General features: G+C 41.3%; 2 protein-coding genes across 4 annotated transcripts in view; one reads left to right on the top strand and one right to left on the bottom strand.

Annotated features, from left to right (window-relative positions):
* Positions 1-18,996, bottom strand: part of LOC132916122 (DNA-directed RNA polymerase II subunit Rpb4-like) — a 346,958-nt gene that overhangs the window by 57,911 nt on the left and 270,051 nt on the right. The window lies entirely within an intron of this gene.
* LOC132916126 (transcription factor cwo) overlaps positions 2,703-18,996 on the top strand; it is a 39,288-nt gene continuing 22,994 nt past the window's right edge. Inside the window, exons 1-2 of one of the 2 annotated variants that reach the window (XM_060975924.1) lie at positions 2,703-2,838; positions 4,206-4,853. In XM_060975924.1, coding sequence (XP_060831907.1) covers positions 4,789-4,853 — 65 coding nt within the window. In that variant the 5' untranslated portion in view covers positions 2,703-2,838; positions 4,206-4,788. Of the gene's footprint in view, positions 2,839-3,536; positions 4,854-18,996 lie in introns of those variants that run through there. The other variant, XM_060975928.1, reaches the window with a different exon arrangement.

Here is an 18,996-nt window from a genome sequence, read left to right as displayed (position 1 = left end):
GAGTACAAGGTACGTAATGTAATCGTAATACACGATGTTTGTGAAAAAGCTGCAAACATCGCTGAATATTCATCGACGTGTGTTCACCAAGCCGGCCGTTTTATCTAAAAGTCACGTAGGCATCACAGTTGAGACATGGTCACCGTTTGAACGATGCATAATTTAATTCCAGCTCAAAGAGGAATCGTCGAGTGCTCTAGAAGGAATTTAAATTGCTCCGTCTTGTAGTAGAATCCGGAATCAAAGGTTAAAGATCTGTCCACGATAACGACGCCCTATCGGGCCTATTTCTGACGAACCGTTCGAGTACCAAAATACTGCAAACCGTACGTTACGGTCAATTGATAAGCATTAGGTTTAATAATTTCGTTTTGGAACGAGTACGAAGACCAAGCCGCTTAATGCATGACAACGGGACACGTAATGGTGCACCAGATCAAGAATAGCTCCAAGTCGCCACAGATTGCGTTTATTTTCTCCTGAGCCGTGCAGAAAATAAAACGCCTATTTTCGAATCGGTCGTGTTACGCGCGTACTCGTGCATACGTCAAGTTCGTAGCCGCTTTAAAGGGAGAACGAGCCAAAATCTTCACTATCTCGGTAATACGAATATCTAAACCGAATACATCGTACGTCGAATATCGTAGGATCGTTTGATCGAGCCGAACATCGCCGAATAGGGTCAGGATCCTAAAGTTAATATTTTTCACGGTATTGCTTATTGCTTAAAATTAATCAGAGAAATTTAATACGAACACCGTTGATGATTCCTTTGTTTGCGGCCAGCCTCGTTCGTCTTGGAATTTCTTGTCCACCAGCAAGCCACCGTTTACATAAGTACAAGTGCTTATACTTTCTAGTCCGTCTGTAGACGTTCCACGTTCAACGTCATAAAAGTGTTTCGTAATGCGTAATCCCAGTGGCAAAAACGCATCGTTAATTACATTCTTTCGTTACGTTAGCGTAATTTCTTTTTAGTTGCAACGCAGTCGCGCGATCGACCAATGAAAATAATTACCCACGCGACGTGTTCGATCGCGTGTGTATATTCGTATATGTAACAGAAGCGAGATCTGGATTCCACAGGTGACCTGTAAAAGTAGAAAAGTATGTCGCCTAGAACGAGCGTTATGAGCGAGATTAAAATCGTTTAACTTCACAGTTAAATCGGCCAAACGCTACACCGTTTCTGGTTTTTCCGCTTCGTTTATATCACATTATTCATTAGAGACGTGCGACGACCTTATTTGCAAAGGTTGTCACATTGTCAATTACTGCCTCGCATGTTTTATTTAAAGCGACGTGCACTGTTTCAAATTGGTTGCAAACAGTACGTTTTCAAATCGTTACAACAATGGTAGTATATACGTGAAATATCGATTTCCTTAATCGTGCCTATAGAGTCACGATATTTTTTACGATCAACTTATCGTTTGTTTCGAAAGCTCGATTATAAATATACAGTAGATCTTCTTTACGTTAACCTACGAGAGGCAAGCGGTTTATATAATGCGAGCTCGCTATTTTCCCTACCAGTTGTGATTTCGCGTTTATCTAGCAGAAACTCACGTTCGAATAAACGGATTCGATTATCGAAAGTTCGTTTAATCGGACAATAACTAAAATTTCGTTGGAACAAATGCCGTCGTCTAAACGAAGTTCCACTGTAATTGAAATCATAAGCTGTGCATATATGCATTCTAGATCCTTCTTTGTTTCCAATACATTTTTCGGCAAACATGCTCCGATAACCCAATTCCTGCAACGCAAGCTCGGCGTTCGAATTCACGCGAAGCAGCAACGCTGATGCTGAATAATTAAAATTTAATCCGTTGGTTAAAACGGATGCAACGAACGTCCGGGCGGATACGGCACGTTGCAACGTGTGCGTGAACGATTCGCAGTCGACGCAAACGGCGCCCAGGTATAAACGTATCGTGGAATCGCGCGAGAAAGAGAACTATCATTACCGCGTGTCCTCGTGTCACGACGCGGCGGAGCCTGAATACCCGTTGAGTCTGCGGTCTCATACTGTACTCCGTTCCGATGCGAATCGGAGGAAGGAAGAAAGAGTGAACTCACAGCACCGGCACGTAGACAGTGATTGAGAACGAACAAGGAGAGACAGAGTGCAATGAAAGATGACGAGAGAGACGGTCGATAGTCCCGTAGAGGAAGGGATGCAGTCGTTGAAGAGAGCCGCGGCAGCAGTCGGGGGAAAGAGGGATGGAGCGAGCGCGTGACAGGACACGTGACCGGGAGCACACGGTGCTCGCGTGACCGGCCCCGTGACGTCACGCGCACGTGTCACATAGCGTGGTAACCGCTTATCCCTCTCTTCGTTCGACCGTACGTCCCAACGAACGTTCCTCACCTTCTGCGCCCCTCCAAGCATTTCCCACTCCCCGCGTTGATCAGTAACGTCTCAAGTCCCCACTTCACCCTCTTCGTCGAAAACTTTCACCTGGAAAGTCACTATTTTTCCTTCCTTTCTATACCTTACCATTACTCACCCTCGCAATACCAGCGCCTCTGCCTTGTCCGAGTGTCGAACGAATGCGGATTTGCATCATCGAGTTACGTGACGCGCTAGCGATCCTTAGCCACGTTAAAGAAAGAAAAAAAGAAAAATAGTCGGTTTCTCCTCAACGGGTATCGTTGAATCGTATCGTCGAGATTCCAGCGAAATGGAAGGGCGAAAGTATACGCTCGAGAAATTTAGTCGACTTCGTGACACGGTATCAGGCAACGTTAAATTTACACGCTTGGTATATACCGTGTTCTGTAGTGCTTCGAGAGACGCAGAAGAATCTTATCTGCGCGTCGTTCGTCATTGAGGTAATTCGTTTTCATTGTCTGCGACGGAAATTTCTGGTTCTTAAATTTTTGATGCGTCCAAAGGATATATTGTACTTATTGTATATACGTATTCGTAATGCGAGAATCACGTGAGCGTTTGCTTGTTTATGTTTATACTGTGACGAACAGTAGTACATATTGACGCAATAAAATGATTTATCGTTCAATCGTGTATCGATTTATAGTTGTAAATTTGCGTTAAGTTATCGAAAGTCTATAATCCAAGGATGGAACCTTCGTATTCAATCGTCGAGTAACGTATAGTAATAATGATTTTTTAGACGAGATAAACAACGAGAAAAGAACGAACGATTGCTTAGGTATAGATTACCTTTTGTTGTTTTTGTTTTTGTTTTTGTACAATATACCGGCACGCGTATAGCTAAGGCTATTTCGAGATCACCATATCGATCCATACGTAATACTATCAACACGTGATGTATTAAGAACAAATTGTCTTATCGGAACATTTCACAAAACTCGTAAGCGCACGTTCGATCGACACGTTACCCTCGCTGAAAGATATCGTAGATTATAAAAAAAATATATCAAACTACGTAACAATTGTTCGGTTACTATCTGTATCTATCGTATTTCAATACGATGGAATTAGTTCGATAAGGGGAACGAAGATTTTGACGATATAAGATATCGAATGATATCGAGCGAATGGAAGAATAGATACCGGTCGATTTACATCGAACCTCGAGTTGCATGGCTCCGGGATCGATGGTTCCGTGCCTGAGATGGTTCTGGATCGCTCCCACCAGTGGTCTGCGTGCCGAGGACCATCGCGAGAATCGAACAGGGCCGCGCATTATACGCGTAGTGTAGCCTGCTAAGGAGACGACACGCGTTTATATACGCGAGCGATACGAAACTATTTGAACAACGTTCTTTTTATTCCTATCATTGTAGAGAATTGCAAATCACGAATCTATATGATACGAGAAACCGCGTCGACAGAGTGCATACGATTGATCGAGAATTCAATCGTGCATTTAACGTAATCATTGGTCCAGAGCACATCTCGAGCGCCGCCAACCACTGCCACGTGAAATTCGTAAAGTGCATGCGTACGCGTCAAAAGAAGCGTACCTATAGGTTGCCGAATACCGTGACGCGCAAAGCGAGCGCGCGACCTGTTCGATTCTTACGGCCCTGTCAGTTAGTATATCGCGGAATTTCGCGGTCGAACGAGTCAACGGCCTTATCGTCGTTCGCATTTATGTCTTAAGATCGAGTCGTGCTTCTTCTTTTTGCTCTCGTTATCGCCTATTCGAGCGGAAACGATTCGCAACGGATAACGAAACAAAGTTTAAAAATTTCTGTTGCTACGCTTATAGGATGTCACAGTAGAGAGAAAGAGAAAGAAAGAGCGAGAGATCGATCTACGATCATCGGCTCTAAAAAAAGAAATCGGGAAGTAGGAAGGAAGACGGAGAAGAAAAGAAGAGGGCGCCAGTACAGATATATCGGTGAGTGTGACTGGACGGAAAGACGTGGGCGATTCCCAAGTACCGGCCTCCTGGTCCGTCGTGTCGTTTCGAGTGTGTCAGTGAGTTTGTGGAGGCGAACCTAACCTAGTCGTCGGGTGCGCACTATCGATCAAGAAGCCATCGGTTTAAAGAGGACTTGACTTTTTTTTGTGGCTACAGGTTATGTATATGTAATTTCGCGATCGGTGTAAACAGGTTTTGTGCGTTTCGTTAAATTTCGCGCTAAATTACGGCGAGCTGCTTCTAACTGTTTAACTTGCGTGTTACGAACGTGAATTCAAAGGAAAGAACAGTGTGCAAACGGAGTCAGATCGACAGAGAACGGTGGAAGAAAGTCGAAGACGATAGAAGAAACGCAACGAAAGGAGTGACAACGACTAGAAATCGGAAGTGATCGTGTTGTGTATTGGAAACGATTCTATGCGGCAAGATGATGGAGACACAGAATTACTGGGAGGACAACTCCGCTCATTCTATGCAAGTAAAATACGAGAGGTAAATGTTTAAATGATTATTAACGATTCAACATTTTTATAATCGTGGGAATCTACTTTTGTCACAGAAAAGGTATTCAAAATCTCGTATATAACTGATATTAGCTTAAAACAACTATAATCTTCGAGTATTAAAAAACGAACTATGATTATTTCTGTGTACCGGTATCGTTTTGATCGTACAATAATGCGTTATAGTTATAAAGCGCTCACACGCGACATGAATCACCGCTGCATTCTAGATTCTTTCTCAACGCCAGAGGAACGTTCCACGCTGTCGACCTTGCCGGCATTATTCAGTCTAATACCATCCAAAAATATTTACACAGATTTACTACAAGCTACATCGAGAACTCTCGTTAAACAGGGTGAGCCAATGTTCGCGTGACTCGTGTTCGTACAGGTATATCAGCTTCGTTATCGTGCTTGCCTGTATACATGCGAAACAGTTCAAAACAACCGATCACACGGAATAACGTTATGTCGTAACGTAAAGATTTTTTTGAAAATTTGTTTCATCAAATTACTACATGCGACCAACGGACTATGCAAGTGCGAGCGTAAACAGATCGCGGCTGTTACGTTTCTAGATCGGTTTCGAGCAATCACGTTTAAAACGACTATTCGCGTACTAGGTAATTCTGTTCGACTTAATCGAACCTAAGCCCAATCTAGGACTAATTTCGCAAATTTTTTAATGGTATTTATATCGCACAATTGTATCGACGCGGTTACAAGTAAAACGCGATTGATTCATAAAACAGATTACCATAAGCGTATATGTTCCTTGTCAATACGGAAAACTACACGCCTCGTTATCACGAATGTACAGGTGTTCGATTTTGACATTCTTCCTTCCCCCTCGCTTGGCCTCTTTTGTTCGACGTTCTTCCCCAGATCCTATACCATATTGTTAAATAATTAGACGGTTGCTGATACGAGTGGAACCGTCTTAAAGGTCCACGCGTTGTCAAAAAATTCATGGCCGCGCCAGAGATAAGATAAATACCGAAAAATCGGTGTTATCGTTGATGTCAATTAATAAACGAGAATATAGATATCACGAGTTGTATACGTAACAGCGTGGGACTGGCCGATCGATCGAATCTCCGTGAATTCAACGAGTTATCTAAGAAGTCTATTCAAGAATCCGTGAATAGAGCGACGCGCAGTGAATTGAAAATCGTTCATCAAACGTGATCTAAAAGTAATTACGACTTAACTACAGTTCGTCCGTGATTATAATCTATAAGTATTCGAAGTAACCTATAATGCTCGATCCTGCGCGCAAGAAATCGAGACCAATTAACGCTAGCGCCATTTACGGGCCGATCATAAATCACACGTTTCACGCTGCATAAGAGAAAGGAATATGTAGAGATTACTTGACGTTTCAATTTTCATCGTATCCTACTTCATCGTCGAAGGAAGGAATTTGAAAAAAATGTCCTGGCCGTGTTACATTAATGGGCGTGTTACATTGATATTCGTGGCTTCTATCGTCAAGGAAAGTGACGTTTACGCGTATTCACGTCGCTCGTAACGAGTGACTTTCACGAGTGTGTCAGCACGGTCGGTCAGTCATAAACACTTGTGCGAGATCGAGAATAGACTGGAGAGTTGGACACACGGTGTATATATCAAGGCGGCGAGGGGCGCGCTGACGGCGCTCGCAGCAACCGGGCAATTTCTTCGGGCCACGCTATAGAACACGGTTTCGCATCTTGGCCGCTTGAACCGTCGCATCGGGCATTGACACTGCAGATCGATCCGCACGGATTTATTTGAGCACCGTCTATACAGCGCGTGAACGTGTGCTGTGCGTATTCTGTCCTGCATTCGCTCGCTGTGCTCGTCGAATTTAACTTTGAAATCGAACCATTCCTCTCTTTTTCTTATTTTTATCTGCGTTCCAAGTTGCATCGATTTCATCGTTTCTCGGCATCGACGATTTAAGGTACAGCCAGTGCCGATGGTGAACGAAGTGAATCGAGACGATCGATCTAACGTCACTTCCCGTGAGCCACACGATGAAATCATCGTTTTTAAAAATCTTTTGGAACAACGACGTCGTGGCACCGAATTTCAGCCCGTGAGAATTTGTATAGAGTAAGCTAGGATTATTTGAGTCAAGTCAAATTATTTACTTTGTAATTCGTCAAACTCGGTTGAATTTTAAGACGTCGAAGGCGACTCGAATATCTTACCGTTGTCTCAATTTTCGTGACAATGAACAGAAACTCCATAAATATAATACACCACTTGTGTGTAAAATTTGCTTTGATTAATCGACAATTTTGAAGGAGGAGTAAGTCGAAGTTTTTATCGAGCATATCTGTAGATAAGACTGTGGTTTTATAATGCAAGGCCGCGTTATAGATGGCTCAGATACGAACAGCCATTGTGACAGTGACACCTTCGGATTTTGCGCCACAGAGGATCACGTTAATTGACGCAATCTGAGTAAACGACCGCGTCATGGAAACTAACGTAAATACGTTCGCTCGAGAATGTTACGAGTGGGCGTATATTACGTACTCAAGAATTTCGGAGATACCATATATACGCATTGCGGTTTGTAGGGTTGAGCAAGTATCCACGGTACTGGTAATTTCCGCAAGACGGATGTGTGTTTTTAGATGCTCTGCTGTTTTCACGTCTTATCGGAAGTTGCAAAATACGTATTTCGTGTATGATAGAGCTAGCAAAATTATAATCAAATTATAATCAGATTAGTTATAATTATTCGTGAAAGAAAGACGTTCTGTTAGCGAGAGTTCTTTGTAATGATTTTTCTTAATTAAATTGAAAATCTTGCTAACCGAAGTACTAAAATCAACCGGAATTAATTTTATTCGATATCGTAGTCATTGACAAAGCGATGCATTGTATGTTTCAATGCACAGTGTCATTTGGCAGCGCAAGTGTATTTCCTAATATATTTAGATATGACACTTGCTGCATTGTGTGTTTGAATACGTATACTTACATATTCATTCTACCAAGGTACGAAGCGTCGGAGATAAAACCAAGTAGGAATAAATGCAGTATCTGTCTGTAAATAAACTATTTTTTGTTTTACTATCTGGAACTTGAATGATTGCGCTATTGGTAGCTGCTGTCTTCTAATTGTAAGTATATATATGTACATACTTTAGAAATTGTGTTATACACATATTACGTGTAACCAAGTGAATAGATTTCTATGCAAGTAAGGTGAATACTTTGGTGTATTTTCGCGATGATTAGTTTGTAATTAGTTTATACACGTTTCAATCATTTGCCAACGAATCTTTTCCCCAAATTAAAAATGCAAAAAAAAAAAAAAAATAGGTTACACTTTACAAGTTATTTTCCTATAATTTTATGGGATAGAAATTAGGAATTTTAAAATGGTTCAGCATCGCTATTAAACGATTACCGAGTGCTGCCAGTCAATTGTGAAATTCAATCTTGGATTACCTTTATATAATTTCGTAATTAACAATCTCAGACTGATTGATTGTCATGGTATTTTCAAAAAAACTTTCCTCTATTTTATATTTATTTCACACTTGATTGACACTTGCGTAAACAGAAGCAAATCCGATTTCTTCGAGTACCTGATAAGGCTGACATTTTCCCAACTGACTCATTTTATCCAGATTCGTTCTACTCTATTTCACCAATGCGATACATATATATCCTCAAGCATGAAACAGCTTTTCCAAATATTCGATAAAAGTACTAGTAACTTAATTAAAATTAATCAAAATACTTTGAACTATCGAACAAATACAACAATTCCAATTAAAATTAACCTAATAAAGACCGAGTAAAATAACGCATAAAATGCATCGTCTGTTGGAAAATGTGAAGAAAGTAATTTAATAAAAAAAAGAAAACACGTGTATGCAATAATAGATACTTTATAGAAGACCTCTGTACAAATTAAAGACAAACAATTTCCTTGATTGCTATAAATGCTTGAATTCCTTTAAACTTTATAAAATTATAGGATCCAAGAGAAGAGGGAGGTTGCGATAGAAAAATATGTCACTAATTCCTAAACACTTCTTTTTATAACTACGATGCTAAAAGCGGAAGTCATTAACGCAAAAAATTACGTCGTAAAATATCGTGAAAAAGATGAAACGTATTAAAGCAGCGTTCGCTCCGAATGGATTTGCTTTTATCGAAGAAAATTCCCTCGAAATGGCGAAGGATCTTTTCCTCGTTTTCCGTGATTCGTAGGAAACCAGTTGCACGGCCGCGTTCCCCTGCTTTTCGTCACGTACGCACGCGTTGCCTTTTCGTTTTGCGGGAATTCGAAAACATAGATCAGCAATATCGATTCGATCGTTAAAATGTCCGCAGATGCTCTATATTTATTCTAGGAACGTTATAGCCGCACGTGCGTGCCATTTCCCATAAGCTTCCTAATTCACCTCCTTCGCACTCGAAAAGATCAGAGACTCCACAGATCACGTCGATCGCGTAAGAAGGAAGGCAGAGTTTTCGAATTTTCTTCCATCAGTTCATTCTTTTCTTTTCTCTGGAATTCGTAATTGGCGATACATTGAAAAATCTGGAGCAAACAGTAGGCCAAATGGGCTGTGTATACCGCGCACCGCTCCATTTGTTTGTATTTTCCTGTCTCCACAAAAAAAAAAAAAAAAAGAAAAAAAGAAAAATTGCTAAGTTTCTTGTAGACTCCACCTTGTCAATTATGGGTTAACGCGAGTTTCTTGGAATGTAGCGATGAAAAGCGCAAGGCACCTGCATCCTCGAACAATAGCAGCATACGTATGGAGGTCGATACAACGGAGAAGGGAATTGCATCGATCAGCGATAAATTATGGTCGCACGAGGCAGCGGCGTCAACCAGACCGACAATAACTGTCGTTACATTCAATGCAATTAACGTGTCTCTCGTTCTCTATCTCGTTCCTTCAGTTACACGTAAAACGTCGCTCCGATCTCGTGCTTCTATTTCACTAGCATCTTGACACAGATATTTTCTTCGTCCGCGGTGTAGCTTATCGTGGATCGATGCGAAGGTCCTCCAACATACTTCGACATACACTGCTGTTCAAAAGTATCCGGACACTTGCTTATCTTTCACAAGACGTAATTTAATCGCGCGAATTTATTCCTCGTGACTGTTATACGTTATGACGTTATTAAGAGCTATTTTTAAAAGGATAATGCGCAATTTAAAATTGTAGTATTAATTTTCTGACATATTTGTAGTTTTTCGAGCTTCGATCGTATTTTTATTACCATCGACACGATATATATCCGTAGATTGGTAACAGTCAATGTTGGCGAAATTCGGTCGTGCATCGTCAGCAACCTTTCTCATCGGATCCTTCGAGTAGTCGCGTGTGTGCACGCGTGCGAACCAAGAACTCGCCACTAGGCATCGATCGATCGGTGTTTACCTTTCCCAGGTTCGATCGATCCAACGAGCGAGATGATTGTTAAATCGCGTTAGACGCCTTGTTCTTTCTTTTTCCTTCTCTTTATCTTGTAACGATACTCGTTAAAAATATACGCAGAACGAAGAGGACGGTGTTTGAACATTAGGAATCGTTTTGTTTATTTTCTTGCTTAAGCATTCATTTACACAGCAGCGTATAATAATTATCGAAAGAAAGTAAGAAACATGGGTCGCGTGTTTTTCCTTTGGCGACGTCGCGGGTTAACGTTGCGTCGTTTCGTCATCGCTGCGAATTTATTGCTTTACGATGCGATCGTTTGATGCGTTAAAAATTTTCCATTTGCGGACCAGTTTTTACGTCTTCTTGCAATTTCTTTATTCCGTAAACGTTCGTTCTTTATTTGCACGGCAAATGCCACCAGTCTGATGTCTATCAAAGGAATCGCAACTGCGAGATTGTGCAGATCGATGTCTGATCGCGCAGTCCGTTTCTACTGCGACATCAGGCCTCTGAATTTACTTACGCTTGTTATTCGTTTTATCTATCAGTTTCTCTATCGATCGATTGCCTATTTTCTTCGATATAAACTTACATAATCGCAAGTTCACAAAGTTTCTTGCTTTATCGCTGTTAAAATATTCGTCCGAAACGTAATTAGTTTCAGTCAGCGGATGCGTGGTTTATTATTTTCCCAGCTCTCTTACATCAACCAGCAGACAATCAGTCATTTAATCAAGTTTCAACGCAGCCATACACTAATTAAGGATGTTTATTCGCGGTATTTCGAAACCCATTAACATAGCGAGTGATTGTAACCTCGTGACTAGTAGCGTATTTCACGCGAGACTCGTAATATATAATAATCGCATAATAGTCATTCGTCTTTCATCTTTCCTCGTTAAACGATGGCTAACGAAAAGGCTTGGACGTTTGTCACGCGTTAATCTGCCTGTTAACGACTTCCTCTTTTGCGATAAATGATGAAAAATAGCTCCTACTATAGTTAGTCGACCTTCGTGATCGAATCAAGGCACGTTCGAACATACGTCTATAGATAACCAAAGTTTTCGGTTAGATTTGCATCAGATCAGATTGAGACTCGAGTTGCTAAGTCAGATCTACCAAGTTTGATTTAAATTCGATCCTACTCCTAGAGCACCTACCATCAGAAAATATGGACAAAAATCTTTGCTGCCCTAAAACGAACTTTAACCCGTTATGTCTGTCCCGATAATCAACAGCGAATCTTACGACATCCATGCAAAAAAATCATATCTGTAATATTTACAACGGAAAATATTACAAGCGCAATAATCCCGATAGACTGGCAAATCCGCGAGTAATTGCTTTACAACGAGCAAGTTTCCAACAGTCAGGATTACTCAAAGAATTAACGAAACCTAGATACTTCTAGCCGTCGTACGATCGTTGCTTTCTTATTCTCGTTGGAGCGTGTTTCGCGTTTTCATCAGCGAAGATAAAACGTCGGAGCAACTGTAAAGAACGGGCGGAAAATTTCGACGATAAAGCGATGTAAGTGTCGCGATAAGGTCTAACGAGCGCCTTTCGCGTTACAATTCTTTCTTCCTTTCATGAAAATTCCGTTCCATTAACGACTCGTCGTTAATTTCTTTTTACTGGCAATCGTGGTCGATCGTGGTCGGCATAATTGCTATGGCGACGTGCCCGGGGGATGTTCAGTGTCGTTGGAGAAAAAGTGAGAGTTACCTTGGCTGTTCCAGCGCCGATCGACCGTGTGCGTTTTCATACATGCACGTTCGTATAGTACGAGAGTCGTAGAGGGGCTTCTGTGGCTGATGAATGCGCGTGCACGTGTAGAGACGGGCGTGGAAAATAGTACAGCGATTTGATTAGGCCTCGTCGGTGGAGATGATTCATTGTGAAAAACTTCGAATTGTTGTAACACAGGAGAACGTGAAGAGATAAACAAGCGAGTTTACTGTTTGATGATCTTCGACGTTCGCTCGCTAGAAATAGTCAGTTTATCAATTATACGTGTAAATGCTATAGGAGGAATTTTATTTGTCAGCTGCTTCTGGTACGATGAAAAAGTGGTTGTATAAGTCAGTTTAACGCTCTTAACGTTCGTCTCGTGACACGCGTATTTCTGAAAACGCTTGCCTTTACTTCACCGCCAATCTTTGCGTCTTGTCGTGTCAGAAACGTAAGATATAGTATTACAAAAAAAGAAAATGTATTATTATATAATCAGGGAAAAATTTGGCTAAAAAGAGAATCGAGCATTCTTGATGGGTTAGTTCATTGGTACGGTGGTTAATGCGCCACGGTGATTTTCAGTGAGTCATTTTTCTCTCGATACTCGATGTTTTCGACATTTTGGACCACGGTCGTATCGAGTCAAGGTTCAGCCCGAGAAATCGGGGTCGACACGAACAGATTTAACTGCACCGGTGAAACTATTTGTAGAATTATGAAATGTAGTCCGTGGCCGTTGCTCGCGGGATAACGAGCTGCGCTGTACTCGTGTGCAATGTGCTGCGCGAATGAAGTCATTCCTCGCAAGTCCGGTCGTCGTTTATTAATCTTCGATCTCCATTACTTATTCGTGAACTAGTTGCTTGATGTATCGCTCGGATATTCTCGGAATTTATCGAGAAATATGTAGCGTATATATATTACGTATTTCTACGTAAAATTGTATTTATATACGAAATTACAGATACAACGAACCTTGCGTATAATAATAACTGTATTATTGAAAACGATGAGACTACGTCAGATTAGTCGATTTCCGGTTTGAGAACTGGTTTGTAAAAATGTGAGAGGTGAAAAAGAAATCGTTACACGTGACGATAAGTGGGCGTACGAGGTATGGAATCGTTTCGAGGAATTTTATAGTTTGCCTTATTTCGATCAACGATCGTATCTATCGTTAACGCGAAGTCTTTATAGGTTCTCGAGTACAGCGACGAAAGATAAAAGCCTGTAGTTACGTCTCAGGTTCTTTTAATATCGACAAAGAGGAAAGGTAGTCAAGTTATGATATAATAAAATTTGGATGGAAAGATGGACGTACTTACAGAGAAAATTCTAGTTATTAACCAACAGTCGCTTTAATCGAAGACTAACGTTAAATTATATAGCAAGTTACGTATGATCAGCTATTGGTAATATATCACACCATAAATTCTAGTCGCAGGGGAAAAACATCAATTTTTTATTAGCGTCACGAGTAGTTTCTGATTTTATTCGTAAAGTTAAAAACTCTTTTCCTAGGTTATATAAAAATCTGAAATGAAACGTAATACTATCGTTTACTTTAATATATCCAATACATTTTTGAAACGTATAATTTTCACAGAGGAAAAACCCAAGCATCAAGATTTCACAAGCTCTACGAGAGCATTCAAATCGTATCGCATATACGAGTCGTCCGCGTTAACTAATAGCGCAAGCTTACAGCTTCAGCTTTCGTAGACAGAGCTTTCGTAGTATCTTCGTTTCGAGATTCTACGCAGACGTCTAACGTTGACTTCTAGTTTCACGAGCGGAAAGGACCTACGTCAACGGGTCTTCGTCGAGTCGTTCACGGCAGAAAGGCAAAGACGCAGTGCGTCATCGCCGCGTCGACCACGAAAGCGTTAAGTAGAAAGTTACGTCACTGTGCGGACATTTTTCGTGGTTGTTCGGTGACTTTCGAGCGTTTCTTTCGAGTCGCGGGGACGCGTTCTATCTACCGTGGACGGAAATTGAAAGAGAACCGGCGACCAGGGGACGGAGTGCAGCAAGCAGCACACGATTACTGGCACGAATCAGCTAGTCAGAAGTCACGTTGCTCGACACGCGCTCCGAGCTAGACCCGATGTAGGTTAGTATTTTTACGCGGGCGTCCCGGTGTATACAAATACGGCACACCGTGTCGTGCAAAACAATACCCGCGTGTGACTGACTATACATCACATCCTAGACGCCATTTCTATAAAGGGTGTTTCCACACGAGCGCAGGGTATTGTGGTAGATATGTAGCTTGTAAGTTTATTTTAAAGGAAGTAGTCGAAACAACGAGGATGTATTTTCTCTACAAAGTTAAGTTTAAGGTTTTAAGAGAAGAAATTAATACACGCAGGATATGGAGCCAGTACAGTCGCAAGTTTCATTCGTCGTGGAAAAATAATCCGGCAAATTTGTTAAAGAATTACACCGGCGACCGTTGCAGCCTACGAAACCGTAAACAACCTGGAAGTAGTGGATGAAGACCGAAGGACCGAGCGAGTTGGCTTTAAATTAAAAATTAGGCGGACCGCTCTCTCGTTGTGCATCAACTCTGAAATTCTATTTTCACGCGTGGCTCCCCTACCTAACCGCTTTCAGAATTTTAATTATAACCGGGGTAGTCCACGTCGCATCCTTGACCTTTCGTCAGCCCGGGCACGCGTCGTTGTCGCGTATCTATGCAATTTCGCGGAGGACTTTCGGCGCAGTTGTTTACGCAATTCGCTTCGAATTATATACTTTGTACGTGTCGCGATATTGGACGCGAGATTAATCAACGATATTGTCGCGATACCACGAACATTGGCTGAACGTTTCATTTTCAAGAGTTTCTCGGAATCGAAACGATCGTGCGATATCCGTTCGCGAGAAGAAAAAGGGAGCGAACAGCTGTTTCGCAATATTTACGAGATTTTTTTATCTTCGTATCGAGAAATCCGATTAATACGGTCTTTTTCGATCTTGCCCTCGTCCCTGGCTCGTTTCCATCGGCATGCCTGAAGCCTGATCGTTTATGTAGATAGCAGTCTCGAAGAACTAGGCCTAGCTTCGTGTCGTTCGATCGTGAATCGATTTCGCGCTCGAATAGAAACAGGCGAACGACTTCGACTCGATCGAAAGGTTGTCTCGTGCTTGATAATTGATAATTAAGCGTATCAAGGCTAGACGACGCGACGCGTGCTCGATGCGAGACGATAGTCGGTAAAAAATTCTAAGACCGAGAAATCTTCATCGTTCCTCTCGCGACGGTTTTCCTTTACAGTCTAAACGTTCGACTCTGTCACGTGTTGCTCTGCATGCCTGGTCGGACGATCCCGTCGCAAGAACTTGTCATCGTCGCACTTTCCTTTTAAGGTGTCCGCGGGCGTCGTCGACTGAAAATACCTTCGATATTGGTCGCCTTGTGAAAAATCACGGTTCGCGTTCTTCGATAAAACTACTTGCGACGTAGCGACGTTTTCTCACTTACGGCTTAAAAAATTAATTCATTTTCCTTCTTCCTACCAAGAAGCTTTTCCTACGATAGACACGTACCGTAGAACGTCCGCATCAGAGATAAAACTATCGCATACGTTCGTCGCTAAAAGAAAACCGATTCATTTCTTTTTCCGAGTAATTATGCCGCGTCCGACGTTACGTTGCACAACGCTACGTAGTACAGTTTCTCATAGCGAAAAGAGAAACGAGCCGTTAAAGAGAGAAAGAAGGCAAGAAAATCGTAGGAATAAAGGAGCGTGGACGGTTCGTATCTACGTTAGAGTGCCACGTAGAGAATGTGTGCAGTGTGCAACGTGCGAATCACGAGTTAGAAACCGAGTCGAATCGGTTGGTAGTTGCATCAGCGGGCGGAGCGTCACGTAGAATTTTTCTTTTTCGACTACTCGTTACGTACACGTGCGCGTGCATGCGACGTCGTGTACATTTATGCATCGTGACTTTCTACTTACGAGCGGGGCCATTCGTACAAGTATCAAGGCACGTAACGCGCGCAATCCGATCGATTATATGGTCCACACGTGGCCGATAAGGAAGTCTCGGTTTAAATGTCCTATCGTCGTTGTCCGACCTTGCGATTATAATTGAACACCACGTGAGGAAAGTACGATAACTTCATCTTTTGTTCAGTCTGTAGCGTTTGTGCGATTAAAAAGAAGCATTTTACGAGATATTACCGTCGCCTAAAAATAACCCGTTACTTGCTTGGCTTTGACAACAACGCGACAACAAGTAACTATTAAAGACGATGCGTATATCGATAATTAATAAACGTATCATGATTATTAATAAATATGCAACGAGCGAAACCAGCCACGTTCCAACCTTTCGATAGAATTCGTAACAGAATCTCTTGGACGAGTTTAGTGTGCCACTCGATATTATCCTACGATACGAAGGAACGACACAATCACGACGTGCGTGCGTGCGCGAAATGTTCATTGCTATTCACGTGCCGTCCGATCGACACTGTCGGCCATCCTCGCCGATTGTCGACACACGTACTTTAGCGTCATAACGTTAATACGGATAGTAGGATGGAACGTTCTCGTCTCCCCTGAAATCGCTCGTTCGTTCTTTCTAATCGATTATCTTAGATGATTCATTACTCGTTGGAAGAAATTGTAACGAGTACACGGAGAGTCTCGTTCAATTAAATCCGCGCGAGTATCGTCTACATCAGGACAGTTCTTTAATTATATCAGAAGGAAATATCAGAGAAAATCCAAAGAAATTGCATATCGTTTGCAAGGATTACAAATAACGTTACGATGGTGAGAGATGATGAGATTGTCAGATGACAGGATGGGAATAAAATTTTACGCGCAATGATCCTCGGGCTTTGATAAAGTTGGCAGATGTCTCAGGTTAAAATTGATTGGTTTAAAAAGGAACGTGATCCAATTGATTCGTTGTAGGTGGACGTATGTACGTTACTGCAGTGTTACGATAAAAACGACACGATTTCGAGAACATGTTTTTCAAGTTGTCGCTGCGAGGAAGTTTGAGTTATCGCAACAAGGAAATTCTTGCAGTTTAGGGTTCTTAGAATAGATTAAAGTAACGTGTATGTTCAAGTGTAATTAGCTGCATTTTTAGAGAAATATTTTAGCCTTCGGTAGGATCTGGTACTGTTGATCCGTTAATCGATAAAAATTACATCGCTTCTTACATAAAACGATACTAAAAGAAAAAAGCGATACTAGGAACGTGATATTTATTTTCTTGGAATTAATATTCCGTAGTCTGTTTGTTAGCTTGCATTCGGAAATTCGAACGATCGCTAGATGATGATGCACGTTGATAACGCGTAAAGGAAAATCATAGTTGCGGAAATTTCTAAGTTTCTAATTCCTTCTTCGCAAATAAGACAGATTTATTTGCGGTTACGTGATCCCTATGCTAGTCGTGGGAGTCGCGAACGAGAATGATAAACAGACCGAAGAAACGTTCAGCGTGGTAGCGATCGACTGATAAAAATGCTGCAGATTTATTTGCCGTTTTCTACGTGGTTATGAACGCTGCCCACTTTACGCACGTGCGTGAGTCGATTCGTGGTTTATGATATAACGTGAAAGTGAATGGCGTTAATGACTACGCTTCCATTGGCAGAAAGGTCACGGAAGGTCGTTGAATAACTTTGGACGATGTTTTATTTTATCGATTTCGCGTTCAAAAATAAATAAATATATTATGCGTATGTAAAGATTTACTCGAAAATCTAACGGTTACTAATTCTCTGTGGTTTCGATGCAAAAATATCGCATAAATCTGCGAGACACGTACAACGAGATTCTCAGTTCTCCGTCGAAAGCATAGTTTTTCATTCAGCAAGCTGCGTGCGCGAGAAAACCGTGACGTTACATAAAAATGTTGATTAACGAGAATTCGTGAAACGCCGATTTCCGCACGATCTGAAGCCAAAGTCAAGTACGCAGTTTAAAATGGATTTTCATTTTGTCATTGCAAAGAATAACTCGAGATAAGCGGCGAGTTATTAATCTCTTAGCTGTGTAGTGGCCGACTAGATGTCAAATTCCAAATTACTCGGTTCGAAGAGATACGAGCGAAAGATAATAAATTATTCTCTGTGTCCACTATTTTGAATTTTGTCGTTTGTTGAAAATGTAGTATGAGAGCTTTGCCAAATTTATGAATTTATCTGTACGCAAATTGTAACAGATATTTTGTAATTTGGAATATTCAGAGGAAAATTTTGACGATTGATGTCACTTTTCGTGGCTTCGACAAATATTATTCTTGGCCACTTTCTTCGTAGAAAATAATTGTTACGGATTCAGAGATTGAACAAGTGAGATCATGTGTATAATTGAGATGTCAAGAACAGAAATCATGGTTATTTATGCATTGAAATACAATACTTATTTACATTTTAACGCGCTATATAATTTAAATACTGTCTGTTTGGTCGTCGACGGTATAGTTACGCTACGGAGTATATGTATAATTATCGCAGAGAACTTTAATAGTTTGGGAGAAATAATAGCTTCGAGTTCACAAATTTCTGTACAGTAGTAATCGATTTACAAATTTATACGTTTAACATCGCTTTGTATCTCGATAGGGCTCGTATCGATCGAAAGCTTGATCGATACGGCATACACTTGCGGTGATAACGCATTTTAAAACTTAGGTTCTTAAAAAATATGAATCACTCGACGATGACAACTGAACCCGATCGTGACTCATTCTCCTTTTAAACTCAAAGAAACGTTCTCTTTTTCCAAACGATAACGAAACTTTAACGAAATAAGCTCTGGCGAGGACTAGATGGGAGGGGAAAAACATCGTCGTCGTCGTCCACTATTTTTCAGCGAAATTTCTAAATTGCAGCGTTAAAGGGCGAATAATTCGCATAGGTGGATAAAATGTGGAAAATGGGAAAGAATCGTGAGCATATAAAGTAAGTAAACAGGTCGTCTTCTGACTGAGCGGCTGACGCACGTGCAC

This window comes from Bombus pascuorum, chromosome 1 (assembly GCF_905332965.1).
Source record: "Bombus pascuorum chromosome 1, iyBomPasc1.1, whole genome shotgun sequence".
Classification (NCBI taxonomy): domain Eukaryota; kingdom Metazoa; phylum Arthropoda; class Insecta; order Hymenoptera; family Apidae; genus Bombus; species Bombus pascuorum.
This window is presented reverse-complemented; position numbering and strand designations above follow the sequence as displayed.